Raw genomic sequence first — 20,622 nt, forward strand, 5'->3', positions numbered from 1 at the left:
CGCTTTTGATCTTTACTGTTTTACTCATTTATCCATAAACATGAGCTACTGAACCAATCTTAAATTAAAGAGCCAAAGTTGAAGCCCCAGGCCATCCAGATAGGACTAAACCAGCATCCCCAAGAGGACCTCACTGTGGACCTGAGGGGTGGTAAGTCTCCATTACCTGCTTTCATTATCTTGTTCCTCCAGTTTAGGGAGGGAAACTTAGGCAATGTATGTGTTTTCCTGGGAGGGGACAGCAGAGTTCTCCTGAGGTCAGTTTTGTAAATCCTCAGCTCTTGTCAAAACATTATCCTACAGGACGCTTCTGTGAAGGGGACTCATTGGAACTACGCTGCAAAGCAGTACTTTTTAATCACTTGACTAATTTTAAAAGTAGCTCATTCAACCAATTTTGGCAACTGAACTATTTTCTGAATTCCAGAATAGTAAAATCTTGGGAGCTAGACAGGGACAAAATAGGAGACCCGGAAGTCTCGGTGTAGAGAAGAGAGGCAAAGCAAGACGGAGGTGGATCCTGGGTGGCCTCACCCGCTCTCCCTGTGCTACCCCTTGGGCAGAGGGTTGGAGCAACAGGTGTTAATGGACTGCTCATCCCATATGAATCTGGAGGGATCGTTCTGGTTCCATGTGAAAAATGGACACAGTACCATGCCTAACTCACCGTGGTTTAATAAACCCACCCAGGATTTCACACACAGGGGTGGAATGAGAATCTGGATCCAGGGACCGGTTTCAAAGTTTGCGCACTTCTTGTCGCCTGTGGAAGGGCCAGCAGCACACGCTGACTGCCAGAAACCCTATGTTGCACACCTAGGACTCCATCTGAATCTGTCAGTAAAGAGCAGGGGAGGGTTGGGCGGAGGGGAGGGAGGAGCTAATCTTTATCAAATGCTCTCTGTGTCGAGCACTGATCAAGTACCTCAGAACAATGCTGCCAAGTGGACACTAGTATTGTCCCCTTCACAGAGACGTAAAAAGCAGCTCACACAAGAACACGAACCTGATAAGTGAACAGTCAATGTGGCTCTTAACCTGTCTGGCAGCGAGAGCTTAGCATGCTCCATGGCCTGTCCCACTGGACTTTACTCCCCAACCCCTACTTGTAAATGGGACGCCTGTGGGATGGGGGCAGGGCAGGTGCTCTCAACTTTATAGAAAAGCAAAGCCGTATTGGAATGCTGATTTGTGAATTCCAGAGCACTTGTGCTAGCATCAACTCTGAAAGACCTGTGCCCTCATAAGTTCAAGGCCCGGCTCTCCAAGAAAGAGGTAATACCTATTTCTTCATCTTCTGCATCCACAAATGACTTTCCCTGAAGAGCATGGACACCCAAGTGGGGTGAAAACTAGGTTCTTTCATTAAAGGAGAGGGAACCTAAGAAAAGCCACCGTCTTACATGTTCTGGTGAAGGCATACCTGGGTAACAGAGCCAGAGTGCGGAGAGCACGTCTGTGTGCACTAGTGTATCTGTGAACAAGTCTGGATCGATCCCTCTGAACTTCCCCAATCAGAAGGAAAGATAGAGAGAAAGCGTACCCTGAAATTGTCTGGCTCCCACTTTTGATATTCATGGTCCTTGTCCTTTGGTTTTGCCTTACACTTTCACAGAATGTCATCTAACTTGACTTAGGAAAAATTTTTACCACCCCCAGAAGTGGTTTTTATTCAAGTCTGAAAAGAGAAGCATTTCATTTCTTTTCTCTGGAAGATGCAAAAGAAAGCAAGGACTTTTGTCTCCCTAGCATCCCTGGTTGAGGGGCTCCTATGTCCCCACGAGCAGTTCCAGGGCTGTCCTGGGGACCCTAGCAACCCCATGGAATGACTTCAGTCAATAGTGAAAGGGTTCAGGGTGCACGGGGCAGCTACATTTCTGTTGAGAGCCATGGCTGCCGCAAATTGAGGGGTGAAAATAAGATGAAGAGAAAAAATTCTGCAATCGGTGAGCCTGTCTCTCATCCCAAGGACAGTACCTTCCTCCCCTCCCTCCTTCCCTCCCACTTCCCTCCCTCCTCCCTCCCTCCCGCCTTCCCCAGCAACCATGGACGTGGAAGAATTCCCTCTGCCCTAAATCTAGTTTGGCTTGGATTTCAGTCCCTTGCAACCAAAAGTAATACTATAAAGGGCTGAAAGTTTACATTGCTGCCTTGACCTCCCAGGAAGCCTCCTACCCGTACCTAATGTATTCCCCTCCTTTAGAAAGGTCTACGCCTCTTTTAGACCCAATAAACCAGTTGCTCAGAGCCTCAGTCCTGTGGGTTGGATTCATTTCTTTCTTTTGGGCTTTGCCCCTACGTAGATGTGAAGAAAATGTGATGGCTCTCTAATTGAAGTAACCTTGTCCCCAGAGGTGTGTGCTAGTCACAAATGAGAATGTGCATCCTGCCTTCCTAGTGAACAGCCTATACCATGCTGTGTACAGTGGCTCTGAAAATAACTGTGCAGTCAGGCCTGGTTGCTCACCTCTACCATCACAGCACTCAGAAGGCTGAGGCAGGAGGCTGGCCTCAAGTCTGAGGCTACCCAATGAATACCAGGACAGACATAGATAGACATCCACGAACTGAAGAGTTTTGTTTTTAAAACAGGTCTCATTCTGTAGCCCAAGCTAGCCTCAAACTCACAGCAACCCACCCTTGTTTACAAATTGTTGTGATTATAGGCATCAGCCACGATAGTTAGCTTCCTAGACAGTTATTTTAAGTTACCAATGCCAAGGTCTCATCCCAGAGGTTTTCATCTAGAAGAGAAATGTGATTATCAGGATCTCCAAAATTCTCTCCCAGACAGTTAGACTGGTGATTCACTGTGCTCAAGTGTGTCTTTAGTGATTTTTCTGAAAGCCAAAACCTGAATAAGTTTGCTGCCCATGATCTCTGATAGTGGGGCCACAGAAAAGAGGGGATCATCCTTAGCATCCCATGGGATTCTTAGCAAAGTACAGAGTATGAAGGTATCTGTTTGTAGTGGCCACACGCCTGGCCTCGTGTTCTGTGAGCTACTGAGAACCCAAAGCTGTGCACACATAGCATGTGCCTTCGTCATCCACGCACATAGATTAAGTGATAAAGACTCTGAGAGGCTTAAAAATCAAGACTTGACCTTTCGACATGATTCATTCTGCTAAGTAGCAAAGACCGTATAACCTAGTCCATGGGATTATGCCAGAACTAGTGTAAGAAAATACTATAAGTGGAATGACTTAAACCTGGACTCAAAGAAAAGTTTACAGTGGGAAATCCTGAGTAAAGGTAAAGGTGAAAACTAGGTAGGAACCCCAGCGACTGCCAGCAACCAACCAGCAGGAGGGAGGAAAGAAGCAAACAGATTCTCACAAGGAACCAGTTCTGCTGACGTTGTGTGGGTTGACCACTGGGTATCTTGCCTATTTGATCAGGCTGAGAGTAAAGATGAGTAAAGCTCACCTCTGGCTGTGTCTGCAATGTTTCCAGAGAAGACTGGATGACCCAGGGAATGGATTCATTCTTTGGTGAGTTATTGGCAGGTGTGGGAGGATGGGAGAGAGAGCCAGTTGTATGAAGTCAGTCAATGTGGGGTATTCTAGAGGGTCTGATTTTGCTCTTGTGTCTTCCTGTATTGCGTCTTTCCCATGGTCAGCATGAAGTTACAGCTCTCTCTCCTCATACATGCTCCACATGCTCCAGCAGCCATGATGCTCTGCTCGAGCAAACAGGATCAAGCAATCACGGACAAAACCCTCTAAGACCATGAAACCAAACAAGCCCTTCCTCCCTTTAAAGCATTTTGATCAAGCATTATGTTCAGAATAAGGATACAAGTAAATAAGATGGATAGGATCTTCCTATGCTCTCCAGGCTGGCCTTGATCTCTTGGTCTCTAGTGATCCTCCTGCTTCAGCCATTTTGGATGACTAGACTACAGGTCCAATACAGCACTCAGCTTGGCCTTTGGACTTCTAAGCTCCTGAGCCCTAAGAAAATACATCTTGCTCAAGACTTTGTTTGTCATACTTTGCTCCAGCAGCCTTAGGAAGCTCCCTAATAAAACAAAGCAGCTAAGTCCTGGTTGTCAGGCACTTCTGACACCACAGTGGTAAGGAGAATCGCCCAGAAGGTCGAGTGACACGCAACAGTAAATCACTATTATATTTTTATTGTTTTTAGTGTGTGAAGACAACTTGCAATAGCTGGTTCCTTCCTTCTGCCACGTAGGACCTAGAGGTTGAACCCGGGTCATTAGGTTTAGTATCGAGTGTCTCCACCCACTGAACAATTCCACTGCCCAGTAAGCCATTATGAAGCTTCATGAAATCCATGAAGTTAACAACCGCTGCCTTACAAAGACAGAAGAAGAAATTTAAAATGACAATAAAAGAGCTCCTATTCCCCAGCCCAGAAGACATCTAGCAACCTGGATAGTGGGAAAATTAGTTAGAAAAGAATAAATTTTTTTTGCACTAAAAACATTTTTCTACTTGTTTCCAAAGCCAACTGGACTGTTGAGAGCAAATTTGTTAACAAGCTATGAACTACCCCGGGCAACCAGACAAACCCAGTTGCTTTTGGGGCTGAGGGGCTAATGGCACTGATTAATTTAGATATTCTGTGGATTGTTACAAAGCCTAAAGTTGCCAATATCTAGGACTGTATTTCACAGGCTCACTTCAGGAACCTCTCTATGGAGGGCCACACTCCTGTACTACTGTGAGATTAAACCTTGGCTTAAACACTAAGACACAGTAGCACCTGGTCTTCCTGTTACAATATAGTCCACAGGCTGGGAGAGGGCTAGCAGAGGCAGCCTGGAAACTGATCTTGCCACAGTAACCTAAGACCTGGATCACACACATTTTGTCTCCCTGCGATCTATCTTCTTTCCTTTTTTCTTTCCTGCCTGGTCTTCGAAGTACCACTCTGTTTTCTTAAATACCTCAAACATTTACTATTTCTGTCCCTGGTAATTTCTGCTCTCTGGAGGTGATTTTTCCTCAGGCACTGAAGGGAAGTGAAGAGTAAGGAACTAAATGGCTAAATTTGCAAAACTTCAAAAGGGTCACCAGCTACTTTGGTTAAATTGGAGAATTTTTAGTTAAACTTCCTCAATGAGTGTGGGTATGGGGAAATCTCTTCAACTCTTTTGTTTCTCTCTTTGCTTCAAGGGAAATGCTACTCACATTGTAACATTGGAAGTGTTCATGGATGAAACCATCCATCATCGAGACCCAATTAGGCAATGGTACTCAGGGCTGACACCTCCGAATCTGATAAGAAATAGATACTCTGCACACAGCAGACAACCTCTGGGGCCATGTGGACTAGCATGTAACGGCAGACTCCAGCAAAATGGATGGACACGTAGACTAGAACGGGTGGGAGGGAGGTTGAGGGGATTGCTAATAACAGCTCAGAAGCATGCGTGACTACTCCGTACTATAGAATCTCTAGTCCTTGTGGGCACCTCAGGCTAGGTTTCTTTATGACGCCCTGTGGTGAGACTGTCTCAAACACACACACACACACACACACACACACACACACACACACACTCAGCTTCCTTCTCCCCTCCATTGTATTCCCCTACTTGGGGTCTCTTACTATTTATAAGAGTTCTCATGAATTGAATACTATTGGTGTAAAGAAACAGTAATTCATTTTTTTTCAATGACTGCCTTTATGCACTCCTTAAAAGGCTATCACTTTTCCAAACAGGTTCTACAGACAGACCCTCCTTTACAGAAAGGGAAGAAAACTGTCATGGACTTCATTTGGAAGAGAGAATGACAAGAAGATTGAGCCTCCCCTGAGTAATCCTAACAACAGGTAGGAAACGAAAATGAGGAAATTTAAGTTCAAAACGAAGACCGTCTCTTCTCTGCTCAGAGCTGACTAAGATAGTACATGTGCTTCCTGAAATACTCTACCTGTGTCCTCTTCCCTCTAGCATGACTGCTACCTCTCTGTCCCATGTAATCTTAGCACTTCCTCCAATTGCTTCCACAGCTCTTAAAGTCATTCCTCACCCAGCAGGTTCACGGGACCTCTACCATGTGCTAGACGCTATTCTACACACTGACTCAGCAGACCTGTAAGGGAGTTATAATGTCACCACGATGGCACTTTATAGTATGACAGACAGTGACAGTGCTAGATAGGAAGGGAGGTGTGTGTGTGTGTGTGTGTGTGTGTGTGTGTGTGTGTGTGTGTGTGTAGGACAGGACAGGGACAGGGTTACAGTCGTAAGCAGGGAGCCTAATGAAGGCCTCTTGAGACAGGAATACCCCAGGAAAGCCTAGAAGAGATATGGAGAAACGCTGTGTATACACTCCAGGGAAAAGCACTTCAGCTAAAATACCTTTGCCCTGTTCAAAAAGGCCAGTGAGGTTGCAGTGGAGGGAGGAGCCCGTTCTGAGAGGCAAAGGGTAGCTAACAGAAGGGAAGACAACAAAGAGGAGATTGAAAGCTGATTTTGTAGATGCCCGTGCGTGCGTGCATGCGTGCGTGCGTGCGTACGTGCGTGCGTGCATGCGTGCGTGCGTGCGTACGTGCGTGCGTGCGTCTATGTATGGTTGTTTTTGTTTTGTTTTTAGGCAGGGTCTCACTACAGAGGTTTGCTATGTAGCTCTGACTGTCCTAGAAGTCACTATGTACATGAAGTTGACCTTGAACTCACAGAGATCTGCCTGCTTCTGCATCCCAAATGCTGGGATTAAAGGCATACATCACCACACCCACCCAGAAGAAGCACAATTCTATTTTAAAAGGATCACACACCTGCTGGTTTAAAAGCTGTCTCTCTACTGCCAAACAAATCCTGTTTTTAAAAAGGAAAAAAAAAAGAAAGAAAGAAGGAAGGAAGGAAGGAAGGAAAAGAAAAGAAAGGAAAAGAAAAAAGAAAAATGTAAGAAGAATCCTTAAGACACAGTAAAGCACACCAACAACCCATGCTTAGCCACTTAGTCCCAGAGAATAAGAATTAACATGCAGAAGTAGCACAGGTTTCTATACCCTTTAATCCCTTTAATCCCAGCATGCAGGAGCCAGAGGCAGGCAGATCTCTGAGTCTGAGGCCAGCCTAGTCTACAGAGTGAGTTCCAGAACAGAGAAATCCTATTTGGAAAAACCAAACCAAAAAACAAAAAAAAAAAACAAAAAAAAAACAAAAACAAAAAAACAAAAAACAAAAAAACTTAACTCCACACAAAAAACCTGCACAGCATTGGTCAGAGCGCCCGTACATACACAGTCACCCCAGACTGTTCACAGTTGTAATGTCCCCCAAAAAAGGACTGGCTAGAAGCATATAGCGTAGCCATACCGAGGGCTACTATGCAGTCATGAAAAGGAACAAACTAATGACACATACAACAAACATAGGTGGGTCTCAACGGCACCGAGTTACATGGGAAATCCCGAAAGGGTTTCTAGGTCTTGCGGTGGGCATATGTAGACAGCACAAGGAGAACTCCGTGTAAAACTAGATACATCCTATACCATCTTTCCAACCTCCTGTGAATCGAAAATAAACTTTAAAATAGTTCTTTTGTTCTTTTAAAAAGCAGTGCAGAAAAAAACACTGGGTTTCATCGGACACTGTCATGCCTGATGACCCTCGGTTTGGAGTTACCTGCTGATGCTGTCTCATTGTCTTCCACTGGTTGTATTTTTGTTGTTGTTTTATTTTCAAGCTCAGATAAGTACTAGACATCCATGTTATCCTTTCTGGGAAAGACTCCCTCCCTCCTTAGCCCACTTCCTGTGGAAAATGAATCTATACATTTGTTCTTTAACCTTCCTTTCCTCTCTCGATACTAATATGTGATTTCCTTTGAAACCATGAGGCTATCAGGTAAGCCAAATAAAGTCCCTAGCGCAGTCGCTTTTCTGAAAATGGTCTTCTGCTGTTTTGTTTGGTGTCTTTGTATATGTAGCCCTGACTGTCCTGGAACTCAGAGATCCCTCTGCCTCTGCTTCCCAAGGGCTGGGTTAATAAGCGTGCGTTACCCCTGCTGAGAATTAGATTTTAAGAACATAAACCCGGTGACGTCACTTCACAGCTTCCGCCCCTCGTGAGTCCGCACTGCGGTCAGAACACTGCAGAATGTTCTCTGACATTCTTTGGCAAGCCTGGCCCTGCTCAGCCTCCACCTGCTCTCACCCTTCGTTCTGCCATTTGCCTGACACGCCTAACCTCTTGCCTTTCTCTGTGCTCTTCAAATCAGCCCACCTAATGGCTGTCCTCCCTGCTCTCAAGGTCATCCTCAGCCTGTAGCAGGTTTGAGGCTTCCTGAACAATGTGGAAGGAAAAGAGGATGGATAAGAAAAGAACACCCTTTATCCACTTTTCTCAATAACTACAGCTCTCAAAAATTTGACAGTTGGGGACTAACGCATTACCTTCTCCTCATTCCCTCAGTGAACCCTGGAATGCTTCACCATTGTATCCCTCGGTGCCCATAAAGACACCAAGCACACAGTAGACACACAATAAATATTTCTTGACTAATATCCAGGTGAATGGATGACGTACTTGGAGGCAGTGAGACCTCCATTGCTGGTATTTAAATATGGTTTGTACAACCATGTAGCCCGAGTTGTTAAAAACCACAGACGTGGGTTCGGTCAGACTGCAGTTTTTCCCCTAGGGCTCCATGTCTGTGATTCCATAGCTGCCACGCCCTTTCACCATGCGATAAATAAAGCAAAGGCCTATGTCCCAGTCACTTCCTATGGGATGACAGTACGCACGCTTCTGTGCCTGCTGCAGTATCATCACGGCATTAAAATGTTGAAGCTAATCAGACATTTAATTTCAAAGTGGAAGGTCATTATCTTGTCACAAAATTTTATTCCAATTACTTTTTTTCCCCTATTATACGAAATGAATTAAAAGTAGCACAAAACATTGGGAGATCAAACAGTCAATCAGAAGCTCATTAAATATCATTGAAATTGGTGCAATAAAAAACATTTCCCATGGCTGAGTTATTATTTAAAAGCTATATTCTGGGTGGCTCAAGGAATTGACAGGCTGCCAATCATAAACTCACCCTGTCCCATATATAGCCCCTTGGCTTTCAAAGGTTCACTTTCTCTTATTTTTGAGATAAGAGTAAGTATCTAAAAAGATACAAAGCAGGAGTGTAATCACCATCCGATCAGTCTCTGTAAGGCCCCCAAGAGCAGATAATGGTGAACTCACCATCCTATGACTCAGACCACGCAGCAGAACAAGAAGTTTACTGAATGTTACTTATGACTGTTAAGGGCTTAGCTCTGTTACGTTTGTGCCAAAGAGTTGCAAAGCAAAACTTGGCATTCAAGGGGAAAAGAAAATAGCTTATTCTAAGGCAAAGACAGTGACCATGGGCTAGGACACAGATTCCGGCTTCTCGGAACATCATGTTCCACTGGAGAAGAGGCTTTGTTCACAGCCACAGAACAAAGGAGGTGATAAACAGACACATTTCAAGATCACTGCTAGACAACTGCAGAGAAGCTACTGCACGGCAGAAAGGACGTCTTCCTCACAGGTCAAGATGTCAGAATTTTCTTAGCTTTAGAGTTGGCGGCAGCCACGGCTCCCCTAAGGTCAGTGACTCACTGTGAGATCTTAGCCGGGTCACAAGAATGTTAGGACAGATACAGGGTTAGAAGTAAAGGACTATTAAAGGGCCTAAGAAACCCAAAGTAATTTTGGTCCTGAGTGTCTGTCCATCAATCCACACAGTGTGCTGGTCAGCCAAGGTCAGGCAGTTTGGGGGATCGTTAATAGATGCTGCCTCTCCAGGGAGCTCTGTTCCACACATCCCACACAGTTCTGGGTTCAGTTTAGCCCAGGAGGGGGAGTGACAGTCACAGTTTAAAGGGCTATGCTACTCCACGCTTGGGAGCAAGTGCCCATGTTATGTTCTAAGGAATGGGTAACCAGGATTGTTTCCTTTCCCTCGTTCTCTTATTGATTACTGAGGACTGAACTCAGGAGGACCTGAACATGCTGGGTAAGCACTCCACTACTGAGCTATATTACTGGCCTTTTTAAAAAATTCTATCTTGGGTTGGGGATTTAGCTCAGTGGTAGAGCGCTTGCCTAGGAAGTGCAAGGCCCTGGGTTCGGTCCCCAGCTCCGAAAAACTAACTAACTAACTAACTAACTAAATAAATAAATAAATAAATAAATAAATAAATAAATAAAAATAAAAATAAAAATTCTATCTTTGTTTTGGTTTTTTTTTTTCCGGAGCTGGGGACCGAACCCAGGGCCTTGCGGTTGCTAGGCAAGCGCTCTACCACTGAGCTAAATCCCCAACCCCTAAAAATTCTATCTTGAGCAGGGTCTTCCTAAGCTGTCCAGACTGGCCTCGAAATCATGATTCTCTTATATCTGCGCCCTAAGCATTTGGATGACAGGGGCTCTCATCAAAGAAAACGTTCTCTGGAATGCAGGCTGAGAAGCTGCCTGTGTGTGGATATGGAAGGTGACCGCTTTACATTTCTAATACGTTTCTTCTGGGAGACCTTTTCTAGAAAGCAAAGCTAAGCCTCTGTCTTAGTTCATTTCTGGGATGCTGTGACAGAGTTGCAGAGAGGACCGTTTATAGACACTAGACATTTGCTAGGCTCATCGTTCTGGAGACTTGGAAGTCCAAGGATGCAGGTCATATTTGGTAAAAACAAACAAACAAACAAAAAACCCCAAAACAAAAACAAAAAAAAACCACCCTGTTTTATAACACATCAGACAGCGTGTGAGTGAGGGAGTCCTTGAAGCTTCCAGTCTGCATACTCCACATTCATCCACCCATGGGGGGAGGAACAACCCCCAGAACCTAACAACCACCTCCCATTGGGCCCTAGTTCTCAACACTGTCCCACTGTGGATTGTTTCCACTACATAATACTGGGAGACATGTTCAAATCATTACTGTTCTGCCCCCATCCTTAAATATACATTATTTCCCCATACGAATTACAAGTGTCCATCTCAAAAATCCCACAAAGTATAAATTCATCCCAGTGCCAGGTCGCAAGTCCAAAGTCCAAGGGTGGCATCTAAATCAGGTACTTTAATTCATTCTCAGCCTAATTCCTCGACAACTTGGGAGCCAGTGAACTCAGACACATTGTTGACCTCCAAATCACAACCATGAGCCAGGAAGGATGGGTAAGGTCTGGAACCCCAGCACGCCGTAATCCCAGTGCTTCGGAGGCTGAGGCAGGGGAATTACTTCAAATTCTTGTCTGGACTCTGCTACACAGTGACTTCTAAGGCACTCTAGGTTACAGTGAGACCTTAGCTCAAAACCACAAATATATGGTGCTGAGATGAGCATTTTAAGTCCAAACCCAACAGGGTGAACATTTAAACCTCAGGACTCCAGAATAACCACTTGGCACCTCCTAGAGGCCCTAAAGCAGTGGCTCTCAACCTGTGGTCCACAACCCACTTTCACAGAGGTCACATTATGTCTACATTATGATTACATTAGGCAACATTACAATTATGAAGAATAGTTGGGGTGGGGGGCTCACCATAACATGAGGAACTGTATTAAAGGGTCGTAGCATTGAGAACCACATCCCTAACGGGTTTGGGCCCTATAAGTATTAGGTGCACACTCTCCACCCTCTGCTGGGATGGGTTTATTGAGCTTTCCCAGGATGGGGCTGGACACTAGTGGCTGGACTGTTTGGAGGACATGCCTTCTCTAAATGCTGACCTAGTTGGAATGTTCTGTAATAACCTGGGTCCTCTGACACATCTCTGCCTGACTCTCCAAACTGTCTAACACATCTGTGAAAATTGGCCCCATAGCTTGTAAACTGAGTTGGCCCATGCCAATACTTCCAAAGCTTACCATCTCTGCCCTTCTGAGCTAACCTCATCTAGCTTGAGGCACACCTGGAGAAGCCAGGGAGTGCTGCACCGGAATGCAGAAGCTGTCCACTGTGGCAGTGGCTCTGGTCAGCGAATGCCTTTCTGGAAACCTTGCTTTCAAAGTCCTGGCTTGTCTCAAAGATCTCAGAAACATGGTTAATTATCCCAAGGACCAGATTCAGACAGAGCAATGGGGCCTGAAAATCTCTTGAGCAAAAGGGTTCCTGGCTATACCTGGAGTATTCTCTCTGGGGCATGCTTTCTCACTCTTACCACGCCATGTTGAAAATCTCTCCATCTTCCTGCTCTGTACCCACTTCAATCATGAATTTCATTCTAAATCATCTCTCTCATCTCTCAGGTGAAAGAAGCCACGAAGTCTTCTGTAGGCTTTGCAACTGCCTAGATATTTATTCTGCCAGACATCGTAGTACTTCATTATTCTTCCTTTTTCTTTTTTTTTTTCTTTTTTTCAGAGCTGGGGACCGAACCAGGGCCTTGCGCTTCCTAGGCAAGCGCTCTACCACTGAGCTAAATCCCCAACCCCTTCATTATTCTTTATATACAAGTTTTGCCTTCCTCACACTCCTAAGTCAGAGTTCTGTAGAATGAAGATGGTCTTTACCCCAGCTCACTTCATCCTCATTCCCCTCAGAGACTCATCAGAAGGCCCGTCTTTCCTTCTCTCCACCCTCCTTTTTCAATAGGGTCTGAGTACAAGTTACAGTAGGTCAGGCCACTTGATTCTGCCTCCTAAGTGGGTGCCGGACTGGGAGGATAGTGCTGGGATTACAGGCGGGACCCACCAAACCATACTTTCCTACCATGGCTCAAAACTGCTTAACTAAAGGGAAAACATTCCACACTTTTCCTATAGTTCTGAGTCCCAAACATTCAATTTATCAACTGGTTGCTAGCTCCACTTCTTTACCTACCCCGTTGACTTTATTTAGCTCTTGTCTGCAGCTCTTGGGTTCAAGGTGTATGTTAGGACTGAGCCACACCGCAACAAGAAACGGGATTTCCAATTCCCAATTTGTGGGGGACACAACATGATCAAACATCCTGCAACAGTCTTTACTAGAATCACCATTGAGAGTATTAATAAAGCAACCTATGCTTTTTCAAGTTTATTCTTCCAAATTCTTCCATACTTTACTCACTAGGCATTTCTATACTGTAAAATAAAATGTTGCAACAATCCCTACACAAGGTGTATTCTTTTGCTGCTATGACAGGATACCCCAAACTAGGCAATTTATAAATATGAGTGGCTTTTGCTTGGGTGGTTGTTTTGTTTTAATTTTGTTTCCTTCTGCCATTCGGAAGGCTGAGACATCCAGGGTTGCTGCACCTCAGCATCTGCTGAGAGCCTTTAGAGCCTTCTGGTAACATGTACCATACAGGGCAGAGGCATCGCCCACATGCGCACCAAGAATTCAAACTCACAACCCCAAGCTCTTTCATAACAGGCATTAACCCAAGCTCGAGGACACAGCCCATATGTCCTAAATGTCTACCCATCTCCCATTATTGTTGTACTGGGGACTACATTTCCAACACCTGCATTTAGAGATCACAATTGCAGCAACTCATTTAAGTATTCACTTCTGTAGAAACAGCTATTTTGGGGTATAACATAGAAAGGTGGTCCCTTTAGTCAATCAAACATAGAGAAAGCAGCGTTCCCAGTCAAGGTGTTTGAATGGCAAATATGACATACATGTAAAATATATACATAAGGGCTGGAGGGGCGGCTGAGTGGTTAAGAGTGCTTGCTGTTGAACCAGAGGCCTTGGGTTCGATTCCCAACCCCCACACGGCGGCTCACATCTGTGCTAGGTCCTCCAGCACCAGGCATCCATGCAGTGCACAGATACATGCTCAGGTGGTATACTCATACAAACGAAGTCAATAAATCTAAGAGAAAGCTCTCCCCCAGGATCAGGAAATCGTTTTTTCACCAAAGGACTGAAGGTCTTCTAAGCCCCATCACCACCACCACGACCACCCTAATTTCTTTTCAAAAAGCAGGGAGTTTCTGGCAAATGATCAGGGAGTAAAGTGGGAGGGAAAGATTTCGATGCAAAAATTCAGAACTGCTCTCTAGACAGGAAAGTGTGGGGAGGCTTGTTACCATTTATGTCCTCGTATATCATTCAGTTTCAGCTGTCTCCCATCTCGGAAGCCGCTCCCCCACTTTTCACTAAGAAACATCTCCCGGGCATCCCATTCTCCCTGTCTTTCACCCCCATTTCATTATCTCTTAACTGTCCCTTGCTTGTTCATCTCCCTTTCTTCCCGGTGATCCACGTGTCCTCATTTAGCAGTTTTCAGAAGCCAGGGAGAAGAAACGTTGCAAATAATGTTAAATATGATTAATATCTTGAATTCCTTGAAATATGACATGCATGAGTTACAATGAAACCTCTTTTATTTCCCCATGAAATGCTTTTGCATAATGAGAAAGAAAATGTCCTCTATGCCCTAATCAGCCCTGACAGTTCCCGGACTCCCAAATACTTTTATTTATGGTGTTATTTATTTCATCTCTAATAAATGGAGGAGGGGCACGGCACTATCTGGGGAGCTTGCTGAGGAGAGGAAGACAGTCCAGAGAGGGTGAACTGTAGAGGAATTCTTAAGAGATCTGGAAAATGAGAGGTTGAAGACCTGGCCCCCTGAAGAAAATGGGTCACTTTTCCAAGACTAAAGGAGAGTTCTGAATAAAAAAAGTAACTGTAGATCGGAGAGATGAGAGTCATCAATCAAGGACCTGGATAATGATGGACCAGGTTGAAATCCAGTCTTGGGAGGTAGGGGTGCTGGGACTGGGGTGGGCCTAAATGAAGGATGCTTCCTCTGAGATTGGAAGGAGTGACTGTCAAGAGGCCAGAACCCTTCCTCGGATCTGAAGACCCTTACGCATCCCCGGCAAACTACTGAGGTCTTCCTCATTCAAACAAGTACTGAGACCTTGTGTGCCCCTAAATCCTTAGCCTGGTGGTGCCAGGTAGTATGAGCAAGGCAGGAAGTGAGATCCTAGGCCACTTTGGTATGGCGATAATACTGTTCAAGGCAGTCACCATCCCAGAGGGAAGCTCGAGGCCATTTTTTTTCCTTCTAATTGCACCATCTACCAGCTATTTTAAATTCATGCAACCCTGCAACTCACTCACAAACTCCTCTGCGTGAATTTGCATAATTTCCATTAGTCTTTCAGAGCCTCAGTTTTCAAATCTGTAGAATGGAGAGAAATGATGGCGCCCCTCTCTCTCTCTCTCTCTCTCTCTCTCTCTCTCTCTCTCTCTCTCTCTCTCTCTCTCTCTCTCTCTCTCAGCTCCCTATGGAGAACAAGTCGAACAGTATGGAAGCTCTAGGCCCTGACCGCTTTCTTGTTCAGCCGCCAGACCTGGGACAGCAGGACCCTAAGGCAGGACAAACCTCCCAGAGGCCTGTGCCAAGTCCTTCAAGTTGTTCTTTTTCGGAAGGTGGGGGGTGTAGCTTCCTTCTAGAAGAACTTGCTGTCCCACCCTTGCACTCGGGCGACCCCGCCCTAACTTCTAGGTACCACCCCCTTCGTGCACTCCGAGAGTTGGGAGGTCACGCAGGAGGGCGCCGGGAACTCCTTTCCAAAGCTCGGACCCTGCCGGCAACCGCGGCCGCCTCACGTCCACAGCGGAGAGAGCCGGGACCCCACCTCTTCCACCTGTCCCCACCGGGACGCCCTCCAGGTTCCGTTCCCCCCACCGGGTCCCCTCGGGCCGCGGGCTCCCCTCCCCCCACGACCCTGTCCGAGGCGCCGATCGCGCGGGCCGCCGGGGCCCAGGCCCCGCCTCGCCCCCATCATCATTAGCAGATATTACCCTAAACACTTGCTCCTTACCTCCTTTCTCCCTCCAGGCATTGGCGAGGCGGGCTGTCAATCAGCGCTGGGCGGCAGCCCCCCGCGCGGGGGCTCGGAGATGCCAGGCTCGGCGACAGGCAGCGGCGGCGGCGGCGGCCACGGCGCAGACACACGCCTTCCCGCCGGCGCGCGCCGGGGTAGAGCAGGCGGCCGGGCGGCCGAGCCACCTCCGGAGCCGCGCGCGGGGCGGGCAGGGCCTCAGACTCGGCATGGAGCCCGAGATGCAGGCGGCGGAGGAGGGGCCCAGCGCGCCCCGCATCTACAAGCAGCGCGGCCCCTACAGCGTCCTCAAGACGTTCCCCAGCCGGCGGCCGGCGCTGGCCAAGCGCTACGACAGACCCTCTCTGCTAGAGCTGTCGCCCGCGCGGCCGTCCCCGCTGCCGCCGCCGCCGCCGCCGCCGCCCTTCGCCTCGCTCGCCGCCGTGCCCATCAGCAGCAGCGAGCCGCCGCCGTTCCCGACGCAGCCGTCCTACCCGGCCGGGTCAGGCCGGGCCCCCGCCGCCGCCGCCGCCTCCTCGTCGTCGCCGTCCTGCACACCCGCCGCGCCCCCGGGCCACCCGAGGACTCCGGCGCCACCGCCGCCGCCGCCGCCGCCGCCGCCGCCGCCCCTCGCGGCCCCCGCCGCCTCGTCGTCGTCGTCCTTCGCCGCCGTCGTCAGGTACGGCCCTGGCCCGGCGAGCGGCGCGGGCAGCAGCGGCGCGGGTAGCGACGGCGCCAGCCTAGAGCTCAGTGCAGGTACAGACTCCGGGCCGCAACTTTGCGGAGCTCCCGCGGTGGTGTGGGGTGGCGTGGGAATCGGGGGGTCCGGGAAGGTGGTGCACGCGGTCCCCGAGGGCCTTGGGAGCGTGCTGCGCTCGGGTAGTAGTAACTTCTGGAAGATTCCCGGAGCCGCGGTGGCCAGGGCTTCCGACGGCGCGCGCGCCTTAACAGGTGGCTGCGTGGTGCGGGCCCCTGGCGAGCAGCGGAGCGGGCGGCGGGAGGGGTTGCGGAGACAGCAGGCCCTGGGCGGGGAGCTGGGGAGGGGACGGGCCCGGGACAGCGGGTCCAGGCCACTCCGAGGAGACGCCCATTTTATTCCCCTGCCACTTCACTTTTTCCCCACGCCACACTTCCCTTTCCCGCCCACCGCCTGCTTGTCCTTCGCGGTGGATCTTTGCCTCAAGGGGGGCCTGCCCTTTGAAGATCGCCGCCCCAACTGGGCAGTCCTGGGCCACTTGGGCTCCTCCTGGGGTCTCTGGGTTTCTTGTTCTCAGTGCGCTCCCGTGTCCATGGCGCACGGCCCCCTAGCTTTATCCGTGGTTCTGCTGCTCTGGGTTGCGGCGTGGTGAGTGAAGGTTTTTTGGTTTGAGCAAGGGGTCGCTCCATCGGAGCATCCACAGAGCAGAGTTAAAATCCCCATCTACCCTATCTGTGAGACCCTGGCTTCTCTGTCAGTGAGTCTCCAGGGGATCACCAGCCCAGAGGTCGAGATTTTATCTCCTCTAGGGAACGTGAGTGAGCACTGAGCAAGGCCTGCACGCAGTCCCTGCTCCTGAGGGAAGGACACACAGCTACGTTTATGGGCTCATCAGAACTAAAGTCCCTGCTCAGGCCTTTCAGTGCACTTGAGAGCCTCCCAGAGTCAGATTGTCAGCGAATCTGAGACTTTGCGTTGGGTTTTTTTTTTTTTTTTTTCCTGGTGACAATAGATGGGTATTGTCTCTGAAGGAGTTAGAGACGCCTATGCTAAGAGCTCTGCCGTTTGTCAATATTTTGGCATGTGAAGGATTGGTTTGGAGAAAGAAAATCTAATTGCAGGTTCTAGTGAAGACTTGTTTCTGTCGTATCCCCAGTGATTTGGAGATGTTAGAGATTCTGAGTTGGAGTTCTTACGTCAGCTTCCTTACTATTTCTGAGGTGATTTTTTTTGGCCCCCATTGCCTTTACCCCTCATATCCCTCTGTGTGTGTGTGTGTGTGTGTGTGTGTGTGTGTGTGTGTTATTCATTGTTAGGCTCTCCTCTGTTTTTCATGTTCCATTGGCTTTTGGTTTTGGAACAGGGCCTTGCTGTATCTCAGACTGGCTTGGAACTCATTTGGGGCTCTCCTGCTACTTCTTGACTGTGCCCATTACCCCTGTTTTGCGAGTTTTTTTGGTTGTTTTTTTTTTTCTTTTTTCTTTTTTTCGGAGCTGGGGACCGAACCCAGGGCCTTGCGCTTGCTAGGCAAGCGCTCTACCACTGAGCTAAATCCCCAACCCCATTTTTGCGAGTTTTTTATGTTGCTTTTCAGCAGTGTGAATCCTTTTCCCATATTTTTGCACTCTTGTATAATGTTGGTCCTTTAGCTGCCCGGTTCAGCCCTTGATCAAGCATTTCTTTCAAGCCATCGCCGTTCAGTCTTTGACTTCCTCCAGCACACTCTAGTCTACCCCTCCTTACCATTTGCATCCATAGATTGCTCTTTCCCAGTGGTCACTAGGTTATTTCTCTCAGCCTTGGTTGCTCTTGTTCTGGAAGTTTCTCTGTCGTCTTTGCTTCATTTGGAATTTTTTGGGTTTGTTTTCTCCTCCCCTCGGTACTTTTTTTCTAGTGTCCTGTTTTAGTTTGTCTCTGTCATAAGTTAGAAGCCATTGTCACTGAATCTAAGGATGGGAAGGAGCCTTGTTTTTCCTTCAAACTTGTTACCAGTTTTCTCAAGGCGGTCCTGGTCAGGGCTTTTCTTGTGTGTGTATAGGGCAAGGGGAGTGGGGTTCTTTTATTTTTTGTTTTTATTTTAGTTGTTGGATTTTGTCTGTTAATGAGGTCTTCAGGGTAAGGTCAACAGGATGGGAGTGTAGGGCTAGATGATGCCTGCCTGGTGGTGTTGGAAAGATGGGAATTGGATAGTAGGTTTCTTCTATGTGTCACGGAATGTTCTGGATGCAGAGGGGGAAGCCATAGAATAAAGGTAATATTACTCACTAATGGACAGACCATCTCTCAACAGGCACAGCCATGTGAGTAGCCATCAGAGGGACAGCCACATAAAGAACTGATTGGCTCTTTGGGGCGCTGATGGTGCCACTTTGAGCCAATGAGCTTGTGTGCTCACCAGGGCCTTTTGACCGCGTGGGGGCGGGGCAGGTGGGGCCCTGCCTGTTGCCTTCTCTCTCAGCAGAGTAATTGTGCTGCGTGTTCAGGCCCCCTGGTCAGCCGAGAATAGTCAAACAGCATTGTGGTAGATGAGCTCGGCACAGAGAGATGACTGACTGTCCACGGTAAATATCTGAAAGGATGAAAGGGCTGGAGTGAGTCTTGTTTACCGTTAAATGCTGCAAGCCGTCGGGAGAAGAAAAATGCCATTAAAAATAGATTTTTTTCAACATTCTTATAAAAAATCTCACGAAGAGTATAATTTTCCTTAAAAGGGGTAATACGCCATGGTTTTTTAAAAGCATATTTTCCCTCCGTGGGAGGCTTAGAGTTAAAACCCACGTAGATCTTGATAACGCGGCCTAAATTTGGCATCAGGAAATGGGAAATTGCATCTTTAAGCAGAGTACAATCAAAAATGAATTACAATAAATCCTATATAATTGCATAGGTCATTCTCTTTAATGAGATTTTATTAACCTGACTGTCAAGCTTTTGAGTCAGGCAGATATTTTATCTTCTTCAACTGATAAAAGTGTCAGCCATAAACCACCATATAAATATTCATAAATCTACACATCTGTGGCAGCCTATCAGCATCATTCTTTTGGACATTAAAAGCATTCTAATTACTTTCTGTCTAGCAGAGCTGAAATGCTGCCTGTTATAGTTTGCGCTTGGCAGGCATGATTGCTTTTGTTTGCCGTCACGAATAACAGCATCCTACTTTATATACCGGTGGTCCAGAAAATATTCAGGGATTGACTGAGCAGGATGAGTATTACCAAGCACCACCTGCTTCTGATAGCACCGAGTATATTAACTCATCTGTTAATTTTTGACACATCATTGATTTATTTATTTAGAAAAATCGCATTGTTTTGCTGTGTTGATGTTTGCCATTATGGGGGGAGAAATTGGTTGGCTTTTTTTTTTAAGGCATCTTTCGTCGATTTAAGACGATGTTGCTGTTTTCCAGGACAATCTGATTTTCTGACTTCTGTCTCCTGGACCATTCCATGAAGCCCTCTTAGAAAGAGGTTGACATTTTAAGGGGGTCCTCTGTTTTGAACTAGTTGGAAGTCCTTTAGTGGATGTAACGTGTGGATGTGGAATAGGTCACTAAAATTTTTCTGCTTCTGCGTTTTTAATATTAATGTATTTTACCCTTGGCTGAGCTAAAAATCAAAAGGTTACCACTAATCTTCAGCACTATGATCTCCCTTGCAGAGGGGGAATTCTCTGAGGGATCGGCTGTGATGGGCACGTTCTGTGCACAGCTTTCCCTACAAAGAAGGCCGTTAGAGTAGAGAAGAGGCAGTGGTGATAGCCTGGTCCCATCCTCCACACAGGCACTTATCAGATTTAGGATGGATTAAAACCGCAAGTGCAGAAGAATCTCAAGAAATGGAAATCTTAATTAAAAAAAAATAATCACGAGTTTGGGCTTTAGAATGAGGGTGGGCATAGTTCACAGCTGCTGTTATCTCCCAGCAGGCTGCGCTGTGAAGCATACTAAGTGGTCATCCAGAGGGCTCTGGGATTGTGATTTATTAACATGGTGGAATAGACAGCCTTTAAAAGTCTGTTTGTAGACTGTTGACTTTATATTTCCTGAGTGTTAGGCACTCTATGGCAAGAGATTTAAAAAAAAAAAAAAAGAAACAGTTAAGAAAATGAAAAACCTATGTTCATGCTTTGCTCAGTTAGGACTCCAGGGTCAGCACTCATCTGGTTGGATTC

The 20,622-nt window shown here is 47.1% G+C and overlaps 1 protein-coding gene and 1 long non-coding RNA gene across 4 annotated transcripts in view; one reads left to right on the forward strand and one right to left on the reverse strand.

Moving 5' to 3' along the window:
- Positions 1 to 15,911, reverse strand: part of LOC108352745 (uncharacterized) — a 35,564-nt gene extending 19,653 nt beyond the window's left edge. For both annotated transcript variants that reach the window (XR_015637420.1, XR_015637421.1), the window contains exon 1: positions 15,747 to 15,911. This is a non-coding gene — a long non-coding RNA (uncharacterized LOC108352745). The remainder of the gene's footprint in view (positions 1 to 15,746) is intronic.
- Positions 15,764 to 20,622, forward strand: part of Bend4 (BEN domain containing 4) — a 35,819-nt gene continuing 30,960 nt past the window's right edge. Inside the window, 1 exon segment of one of the 2 annotated variants that reach the window (NM_001447004.1) lies at positions 15,764 to 16,502. In NM_001447004.1, the coding sequence (NP_001433933.1) occupies positions 15,977 to 16,502 (526 nt within the window). In that variant the 5' untranslated portion in view covers positions 15,764 to 15,976. 2 annotated transcript variants of the gene reach the window in all.

Source organism: Rattus norvegicus, chromosome 14, assembly GCF_021556685.1.
Source record: "Rattus norvegicus strain SHRSP/BbbUtx chromosome 14, alternate assembly SHRSP_T2T, whole genome shotgun sequence".
Classification (NCBI taxonomy): domain Eukaryota; kingdom Metazoa; phylum Chordata; class Mammalia; order Rodentia; family Muridae; genus Rattus; species Rattus norvegicus.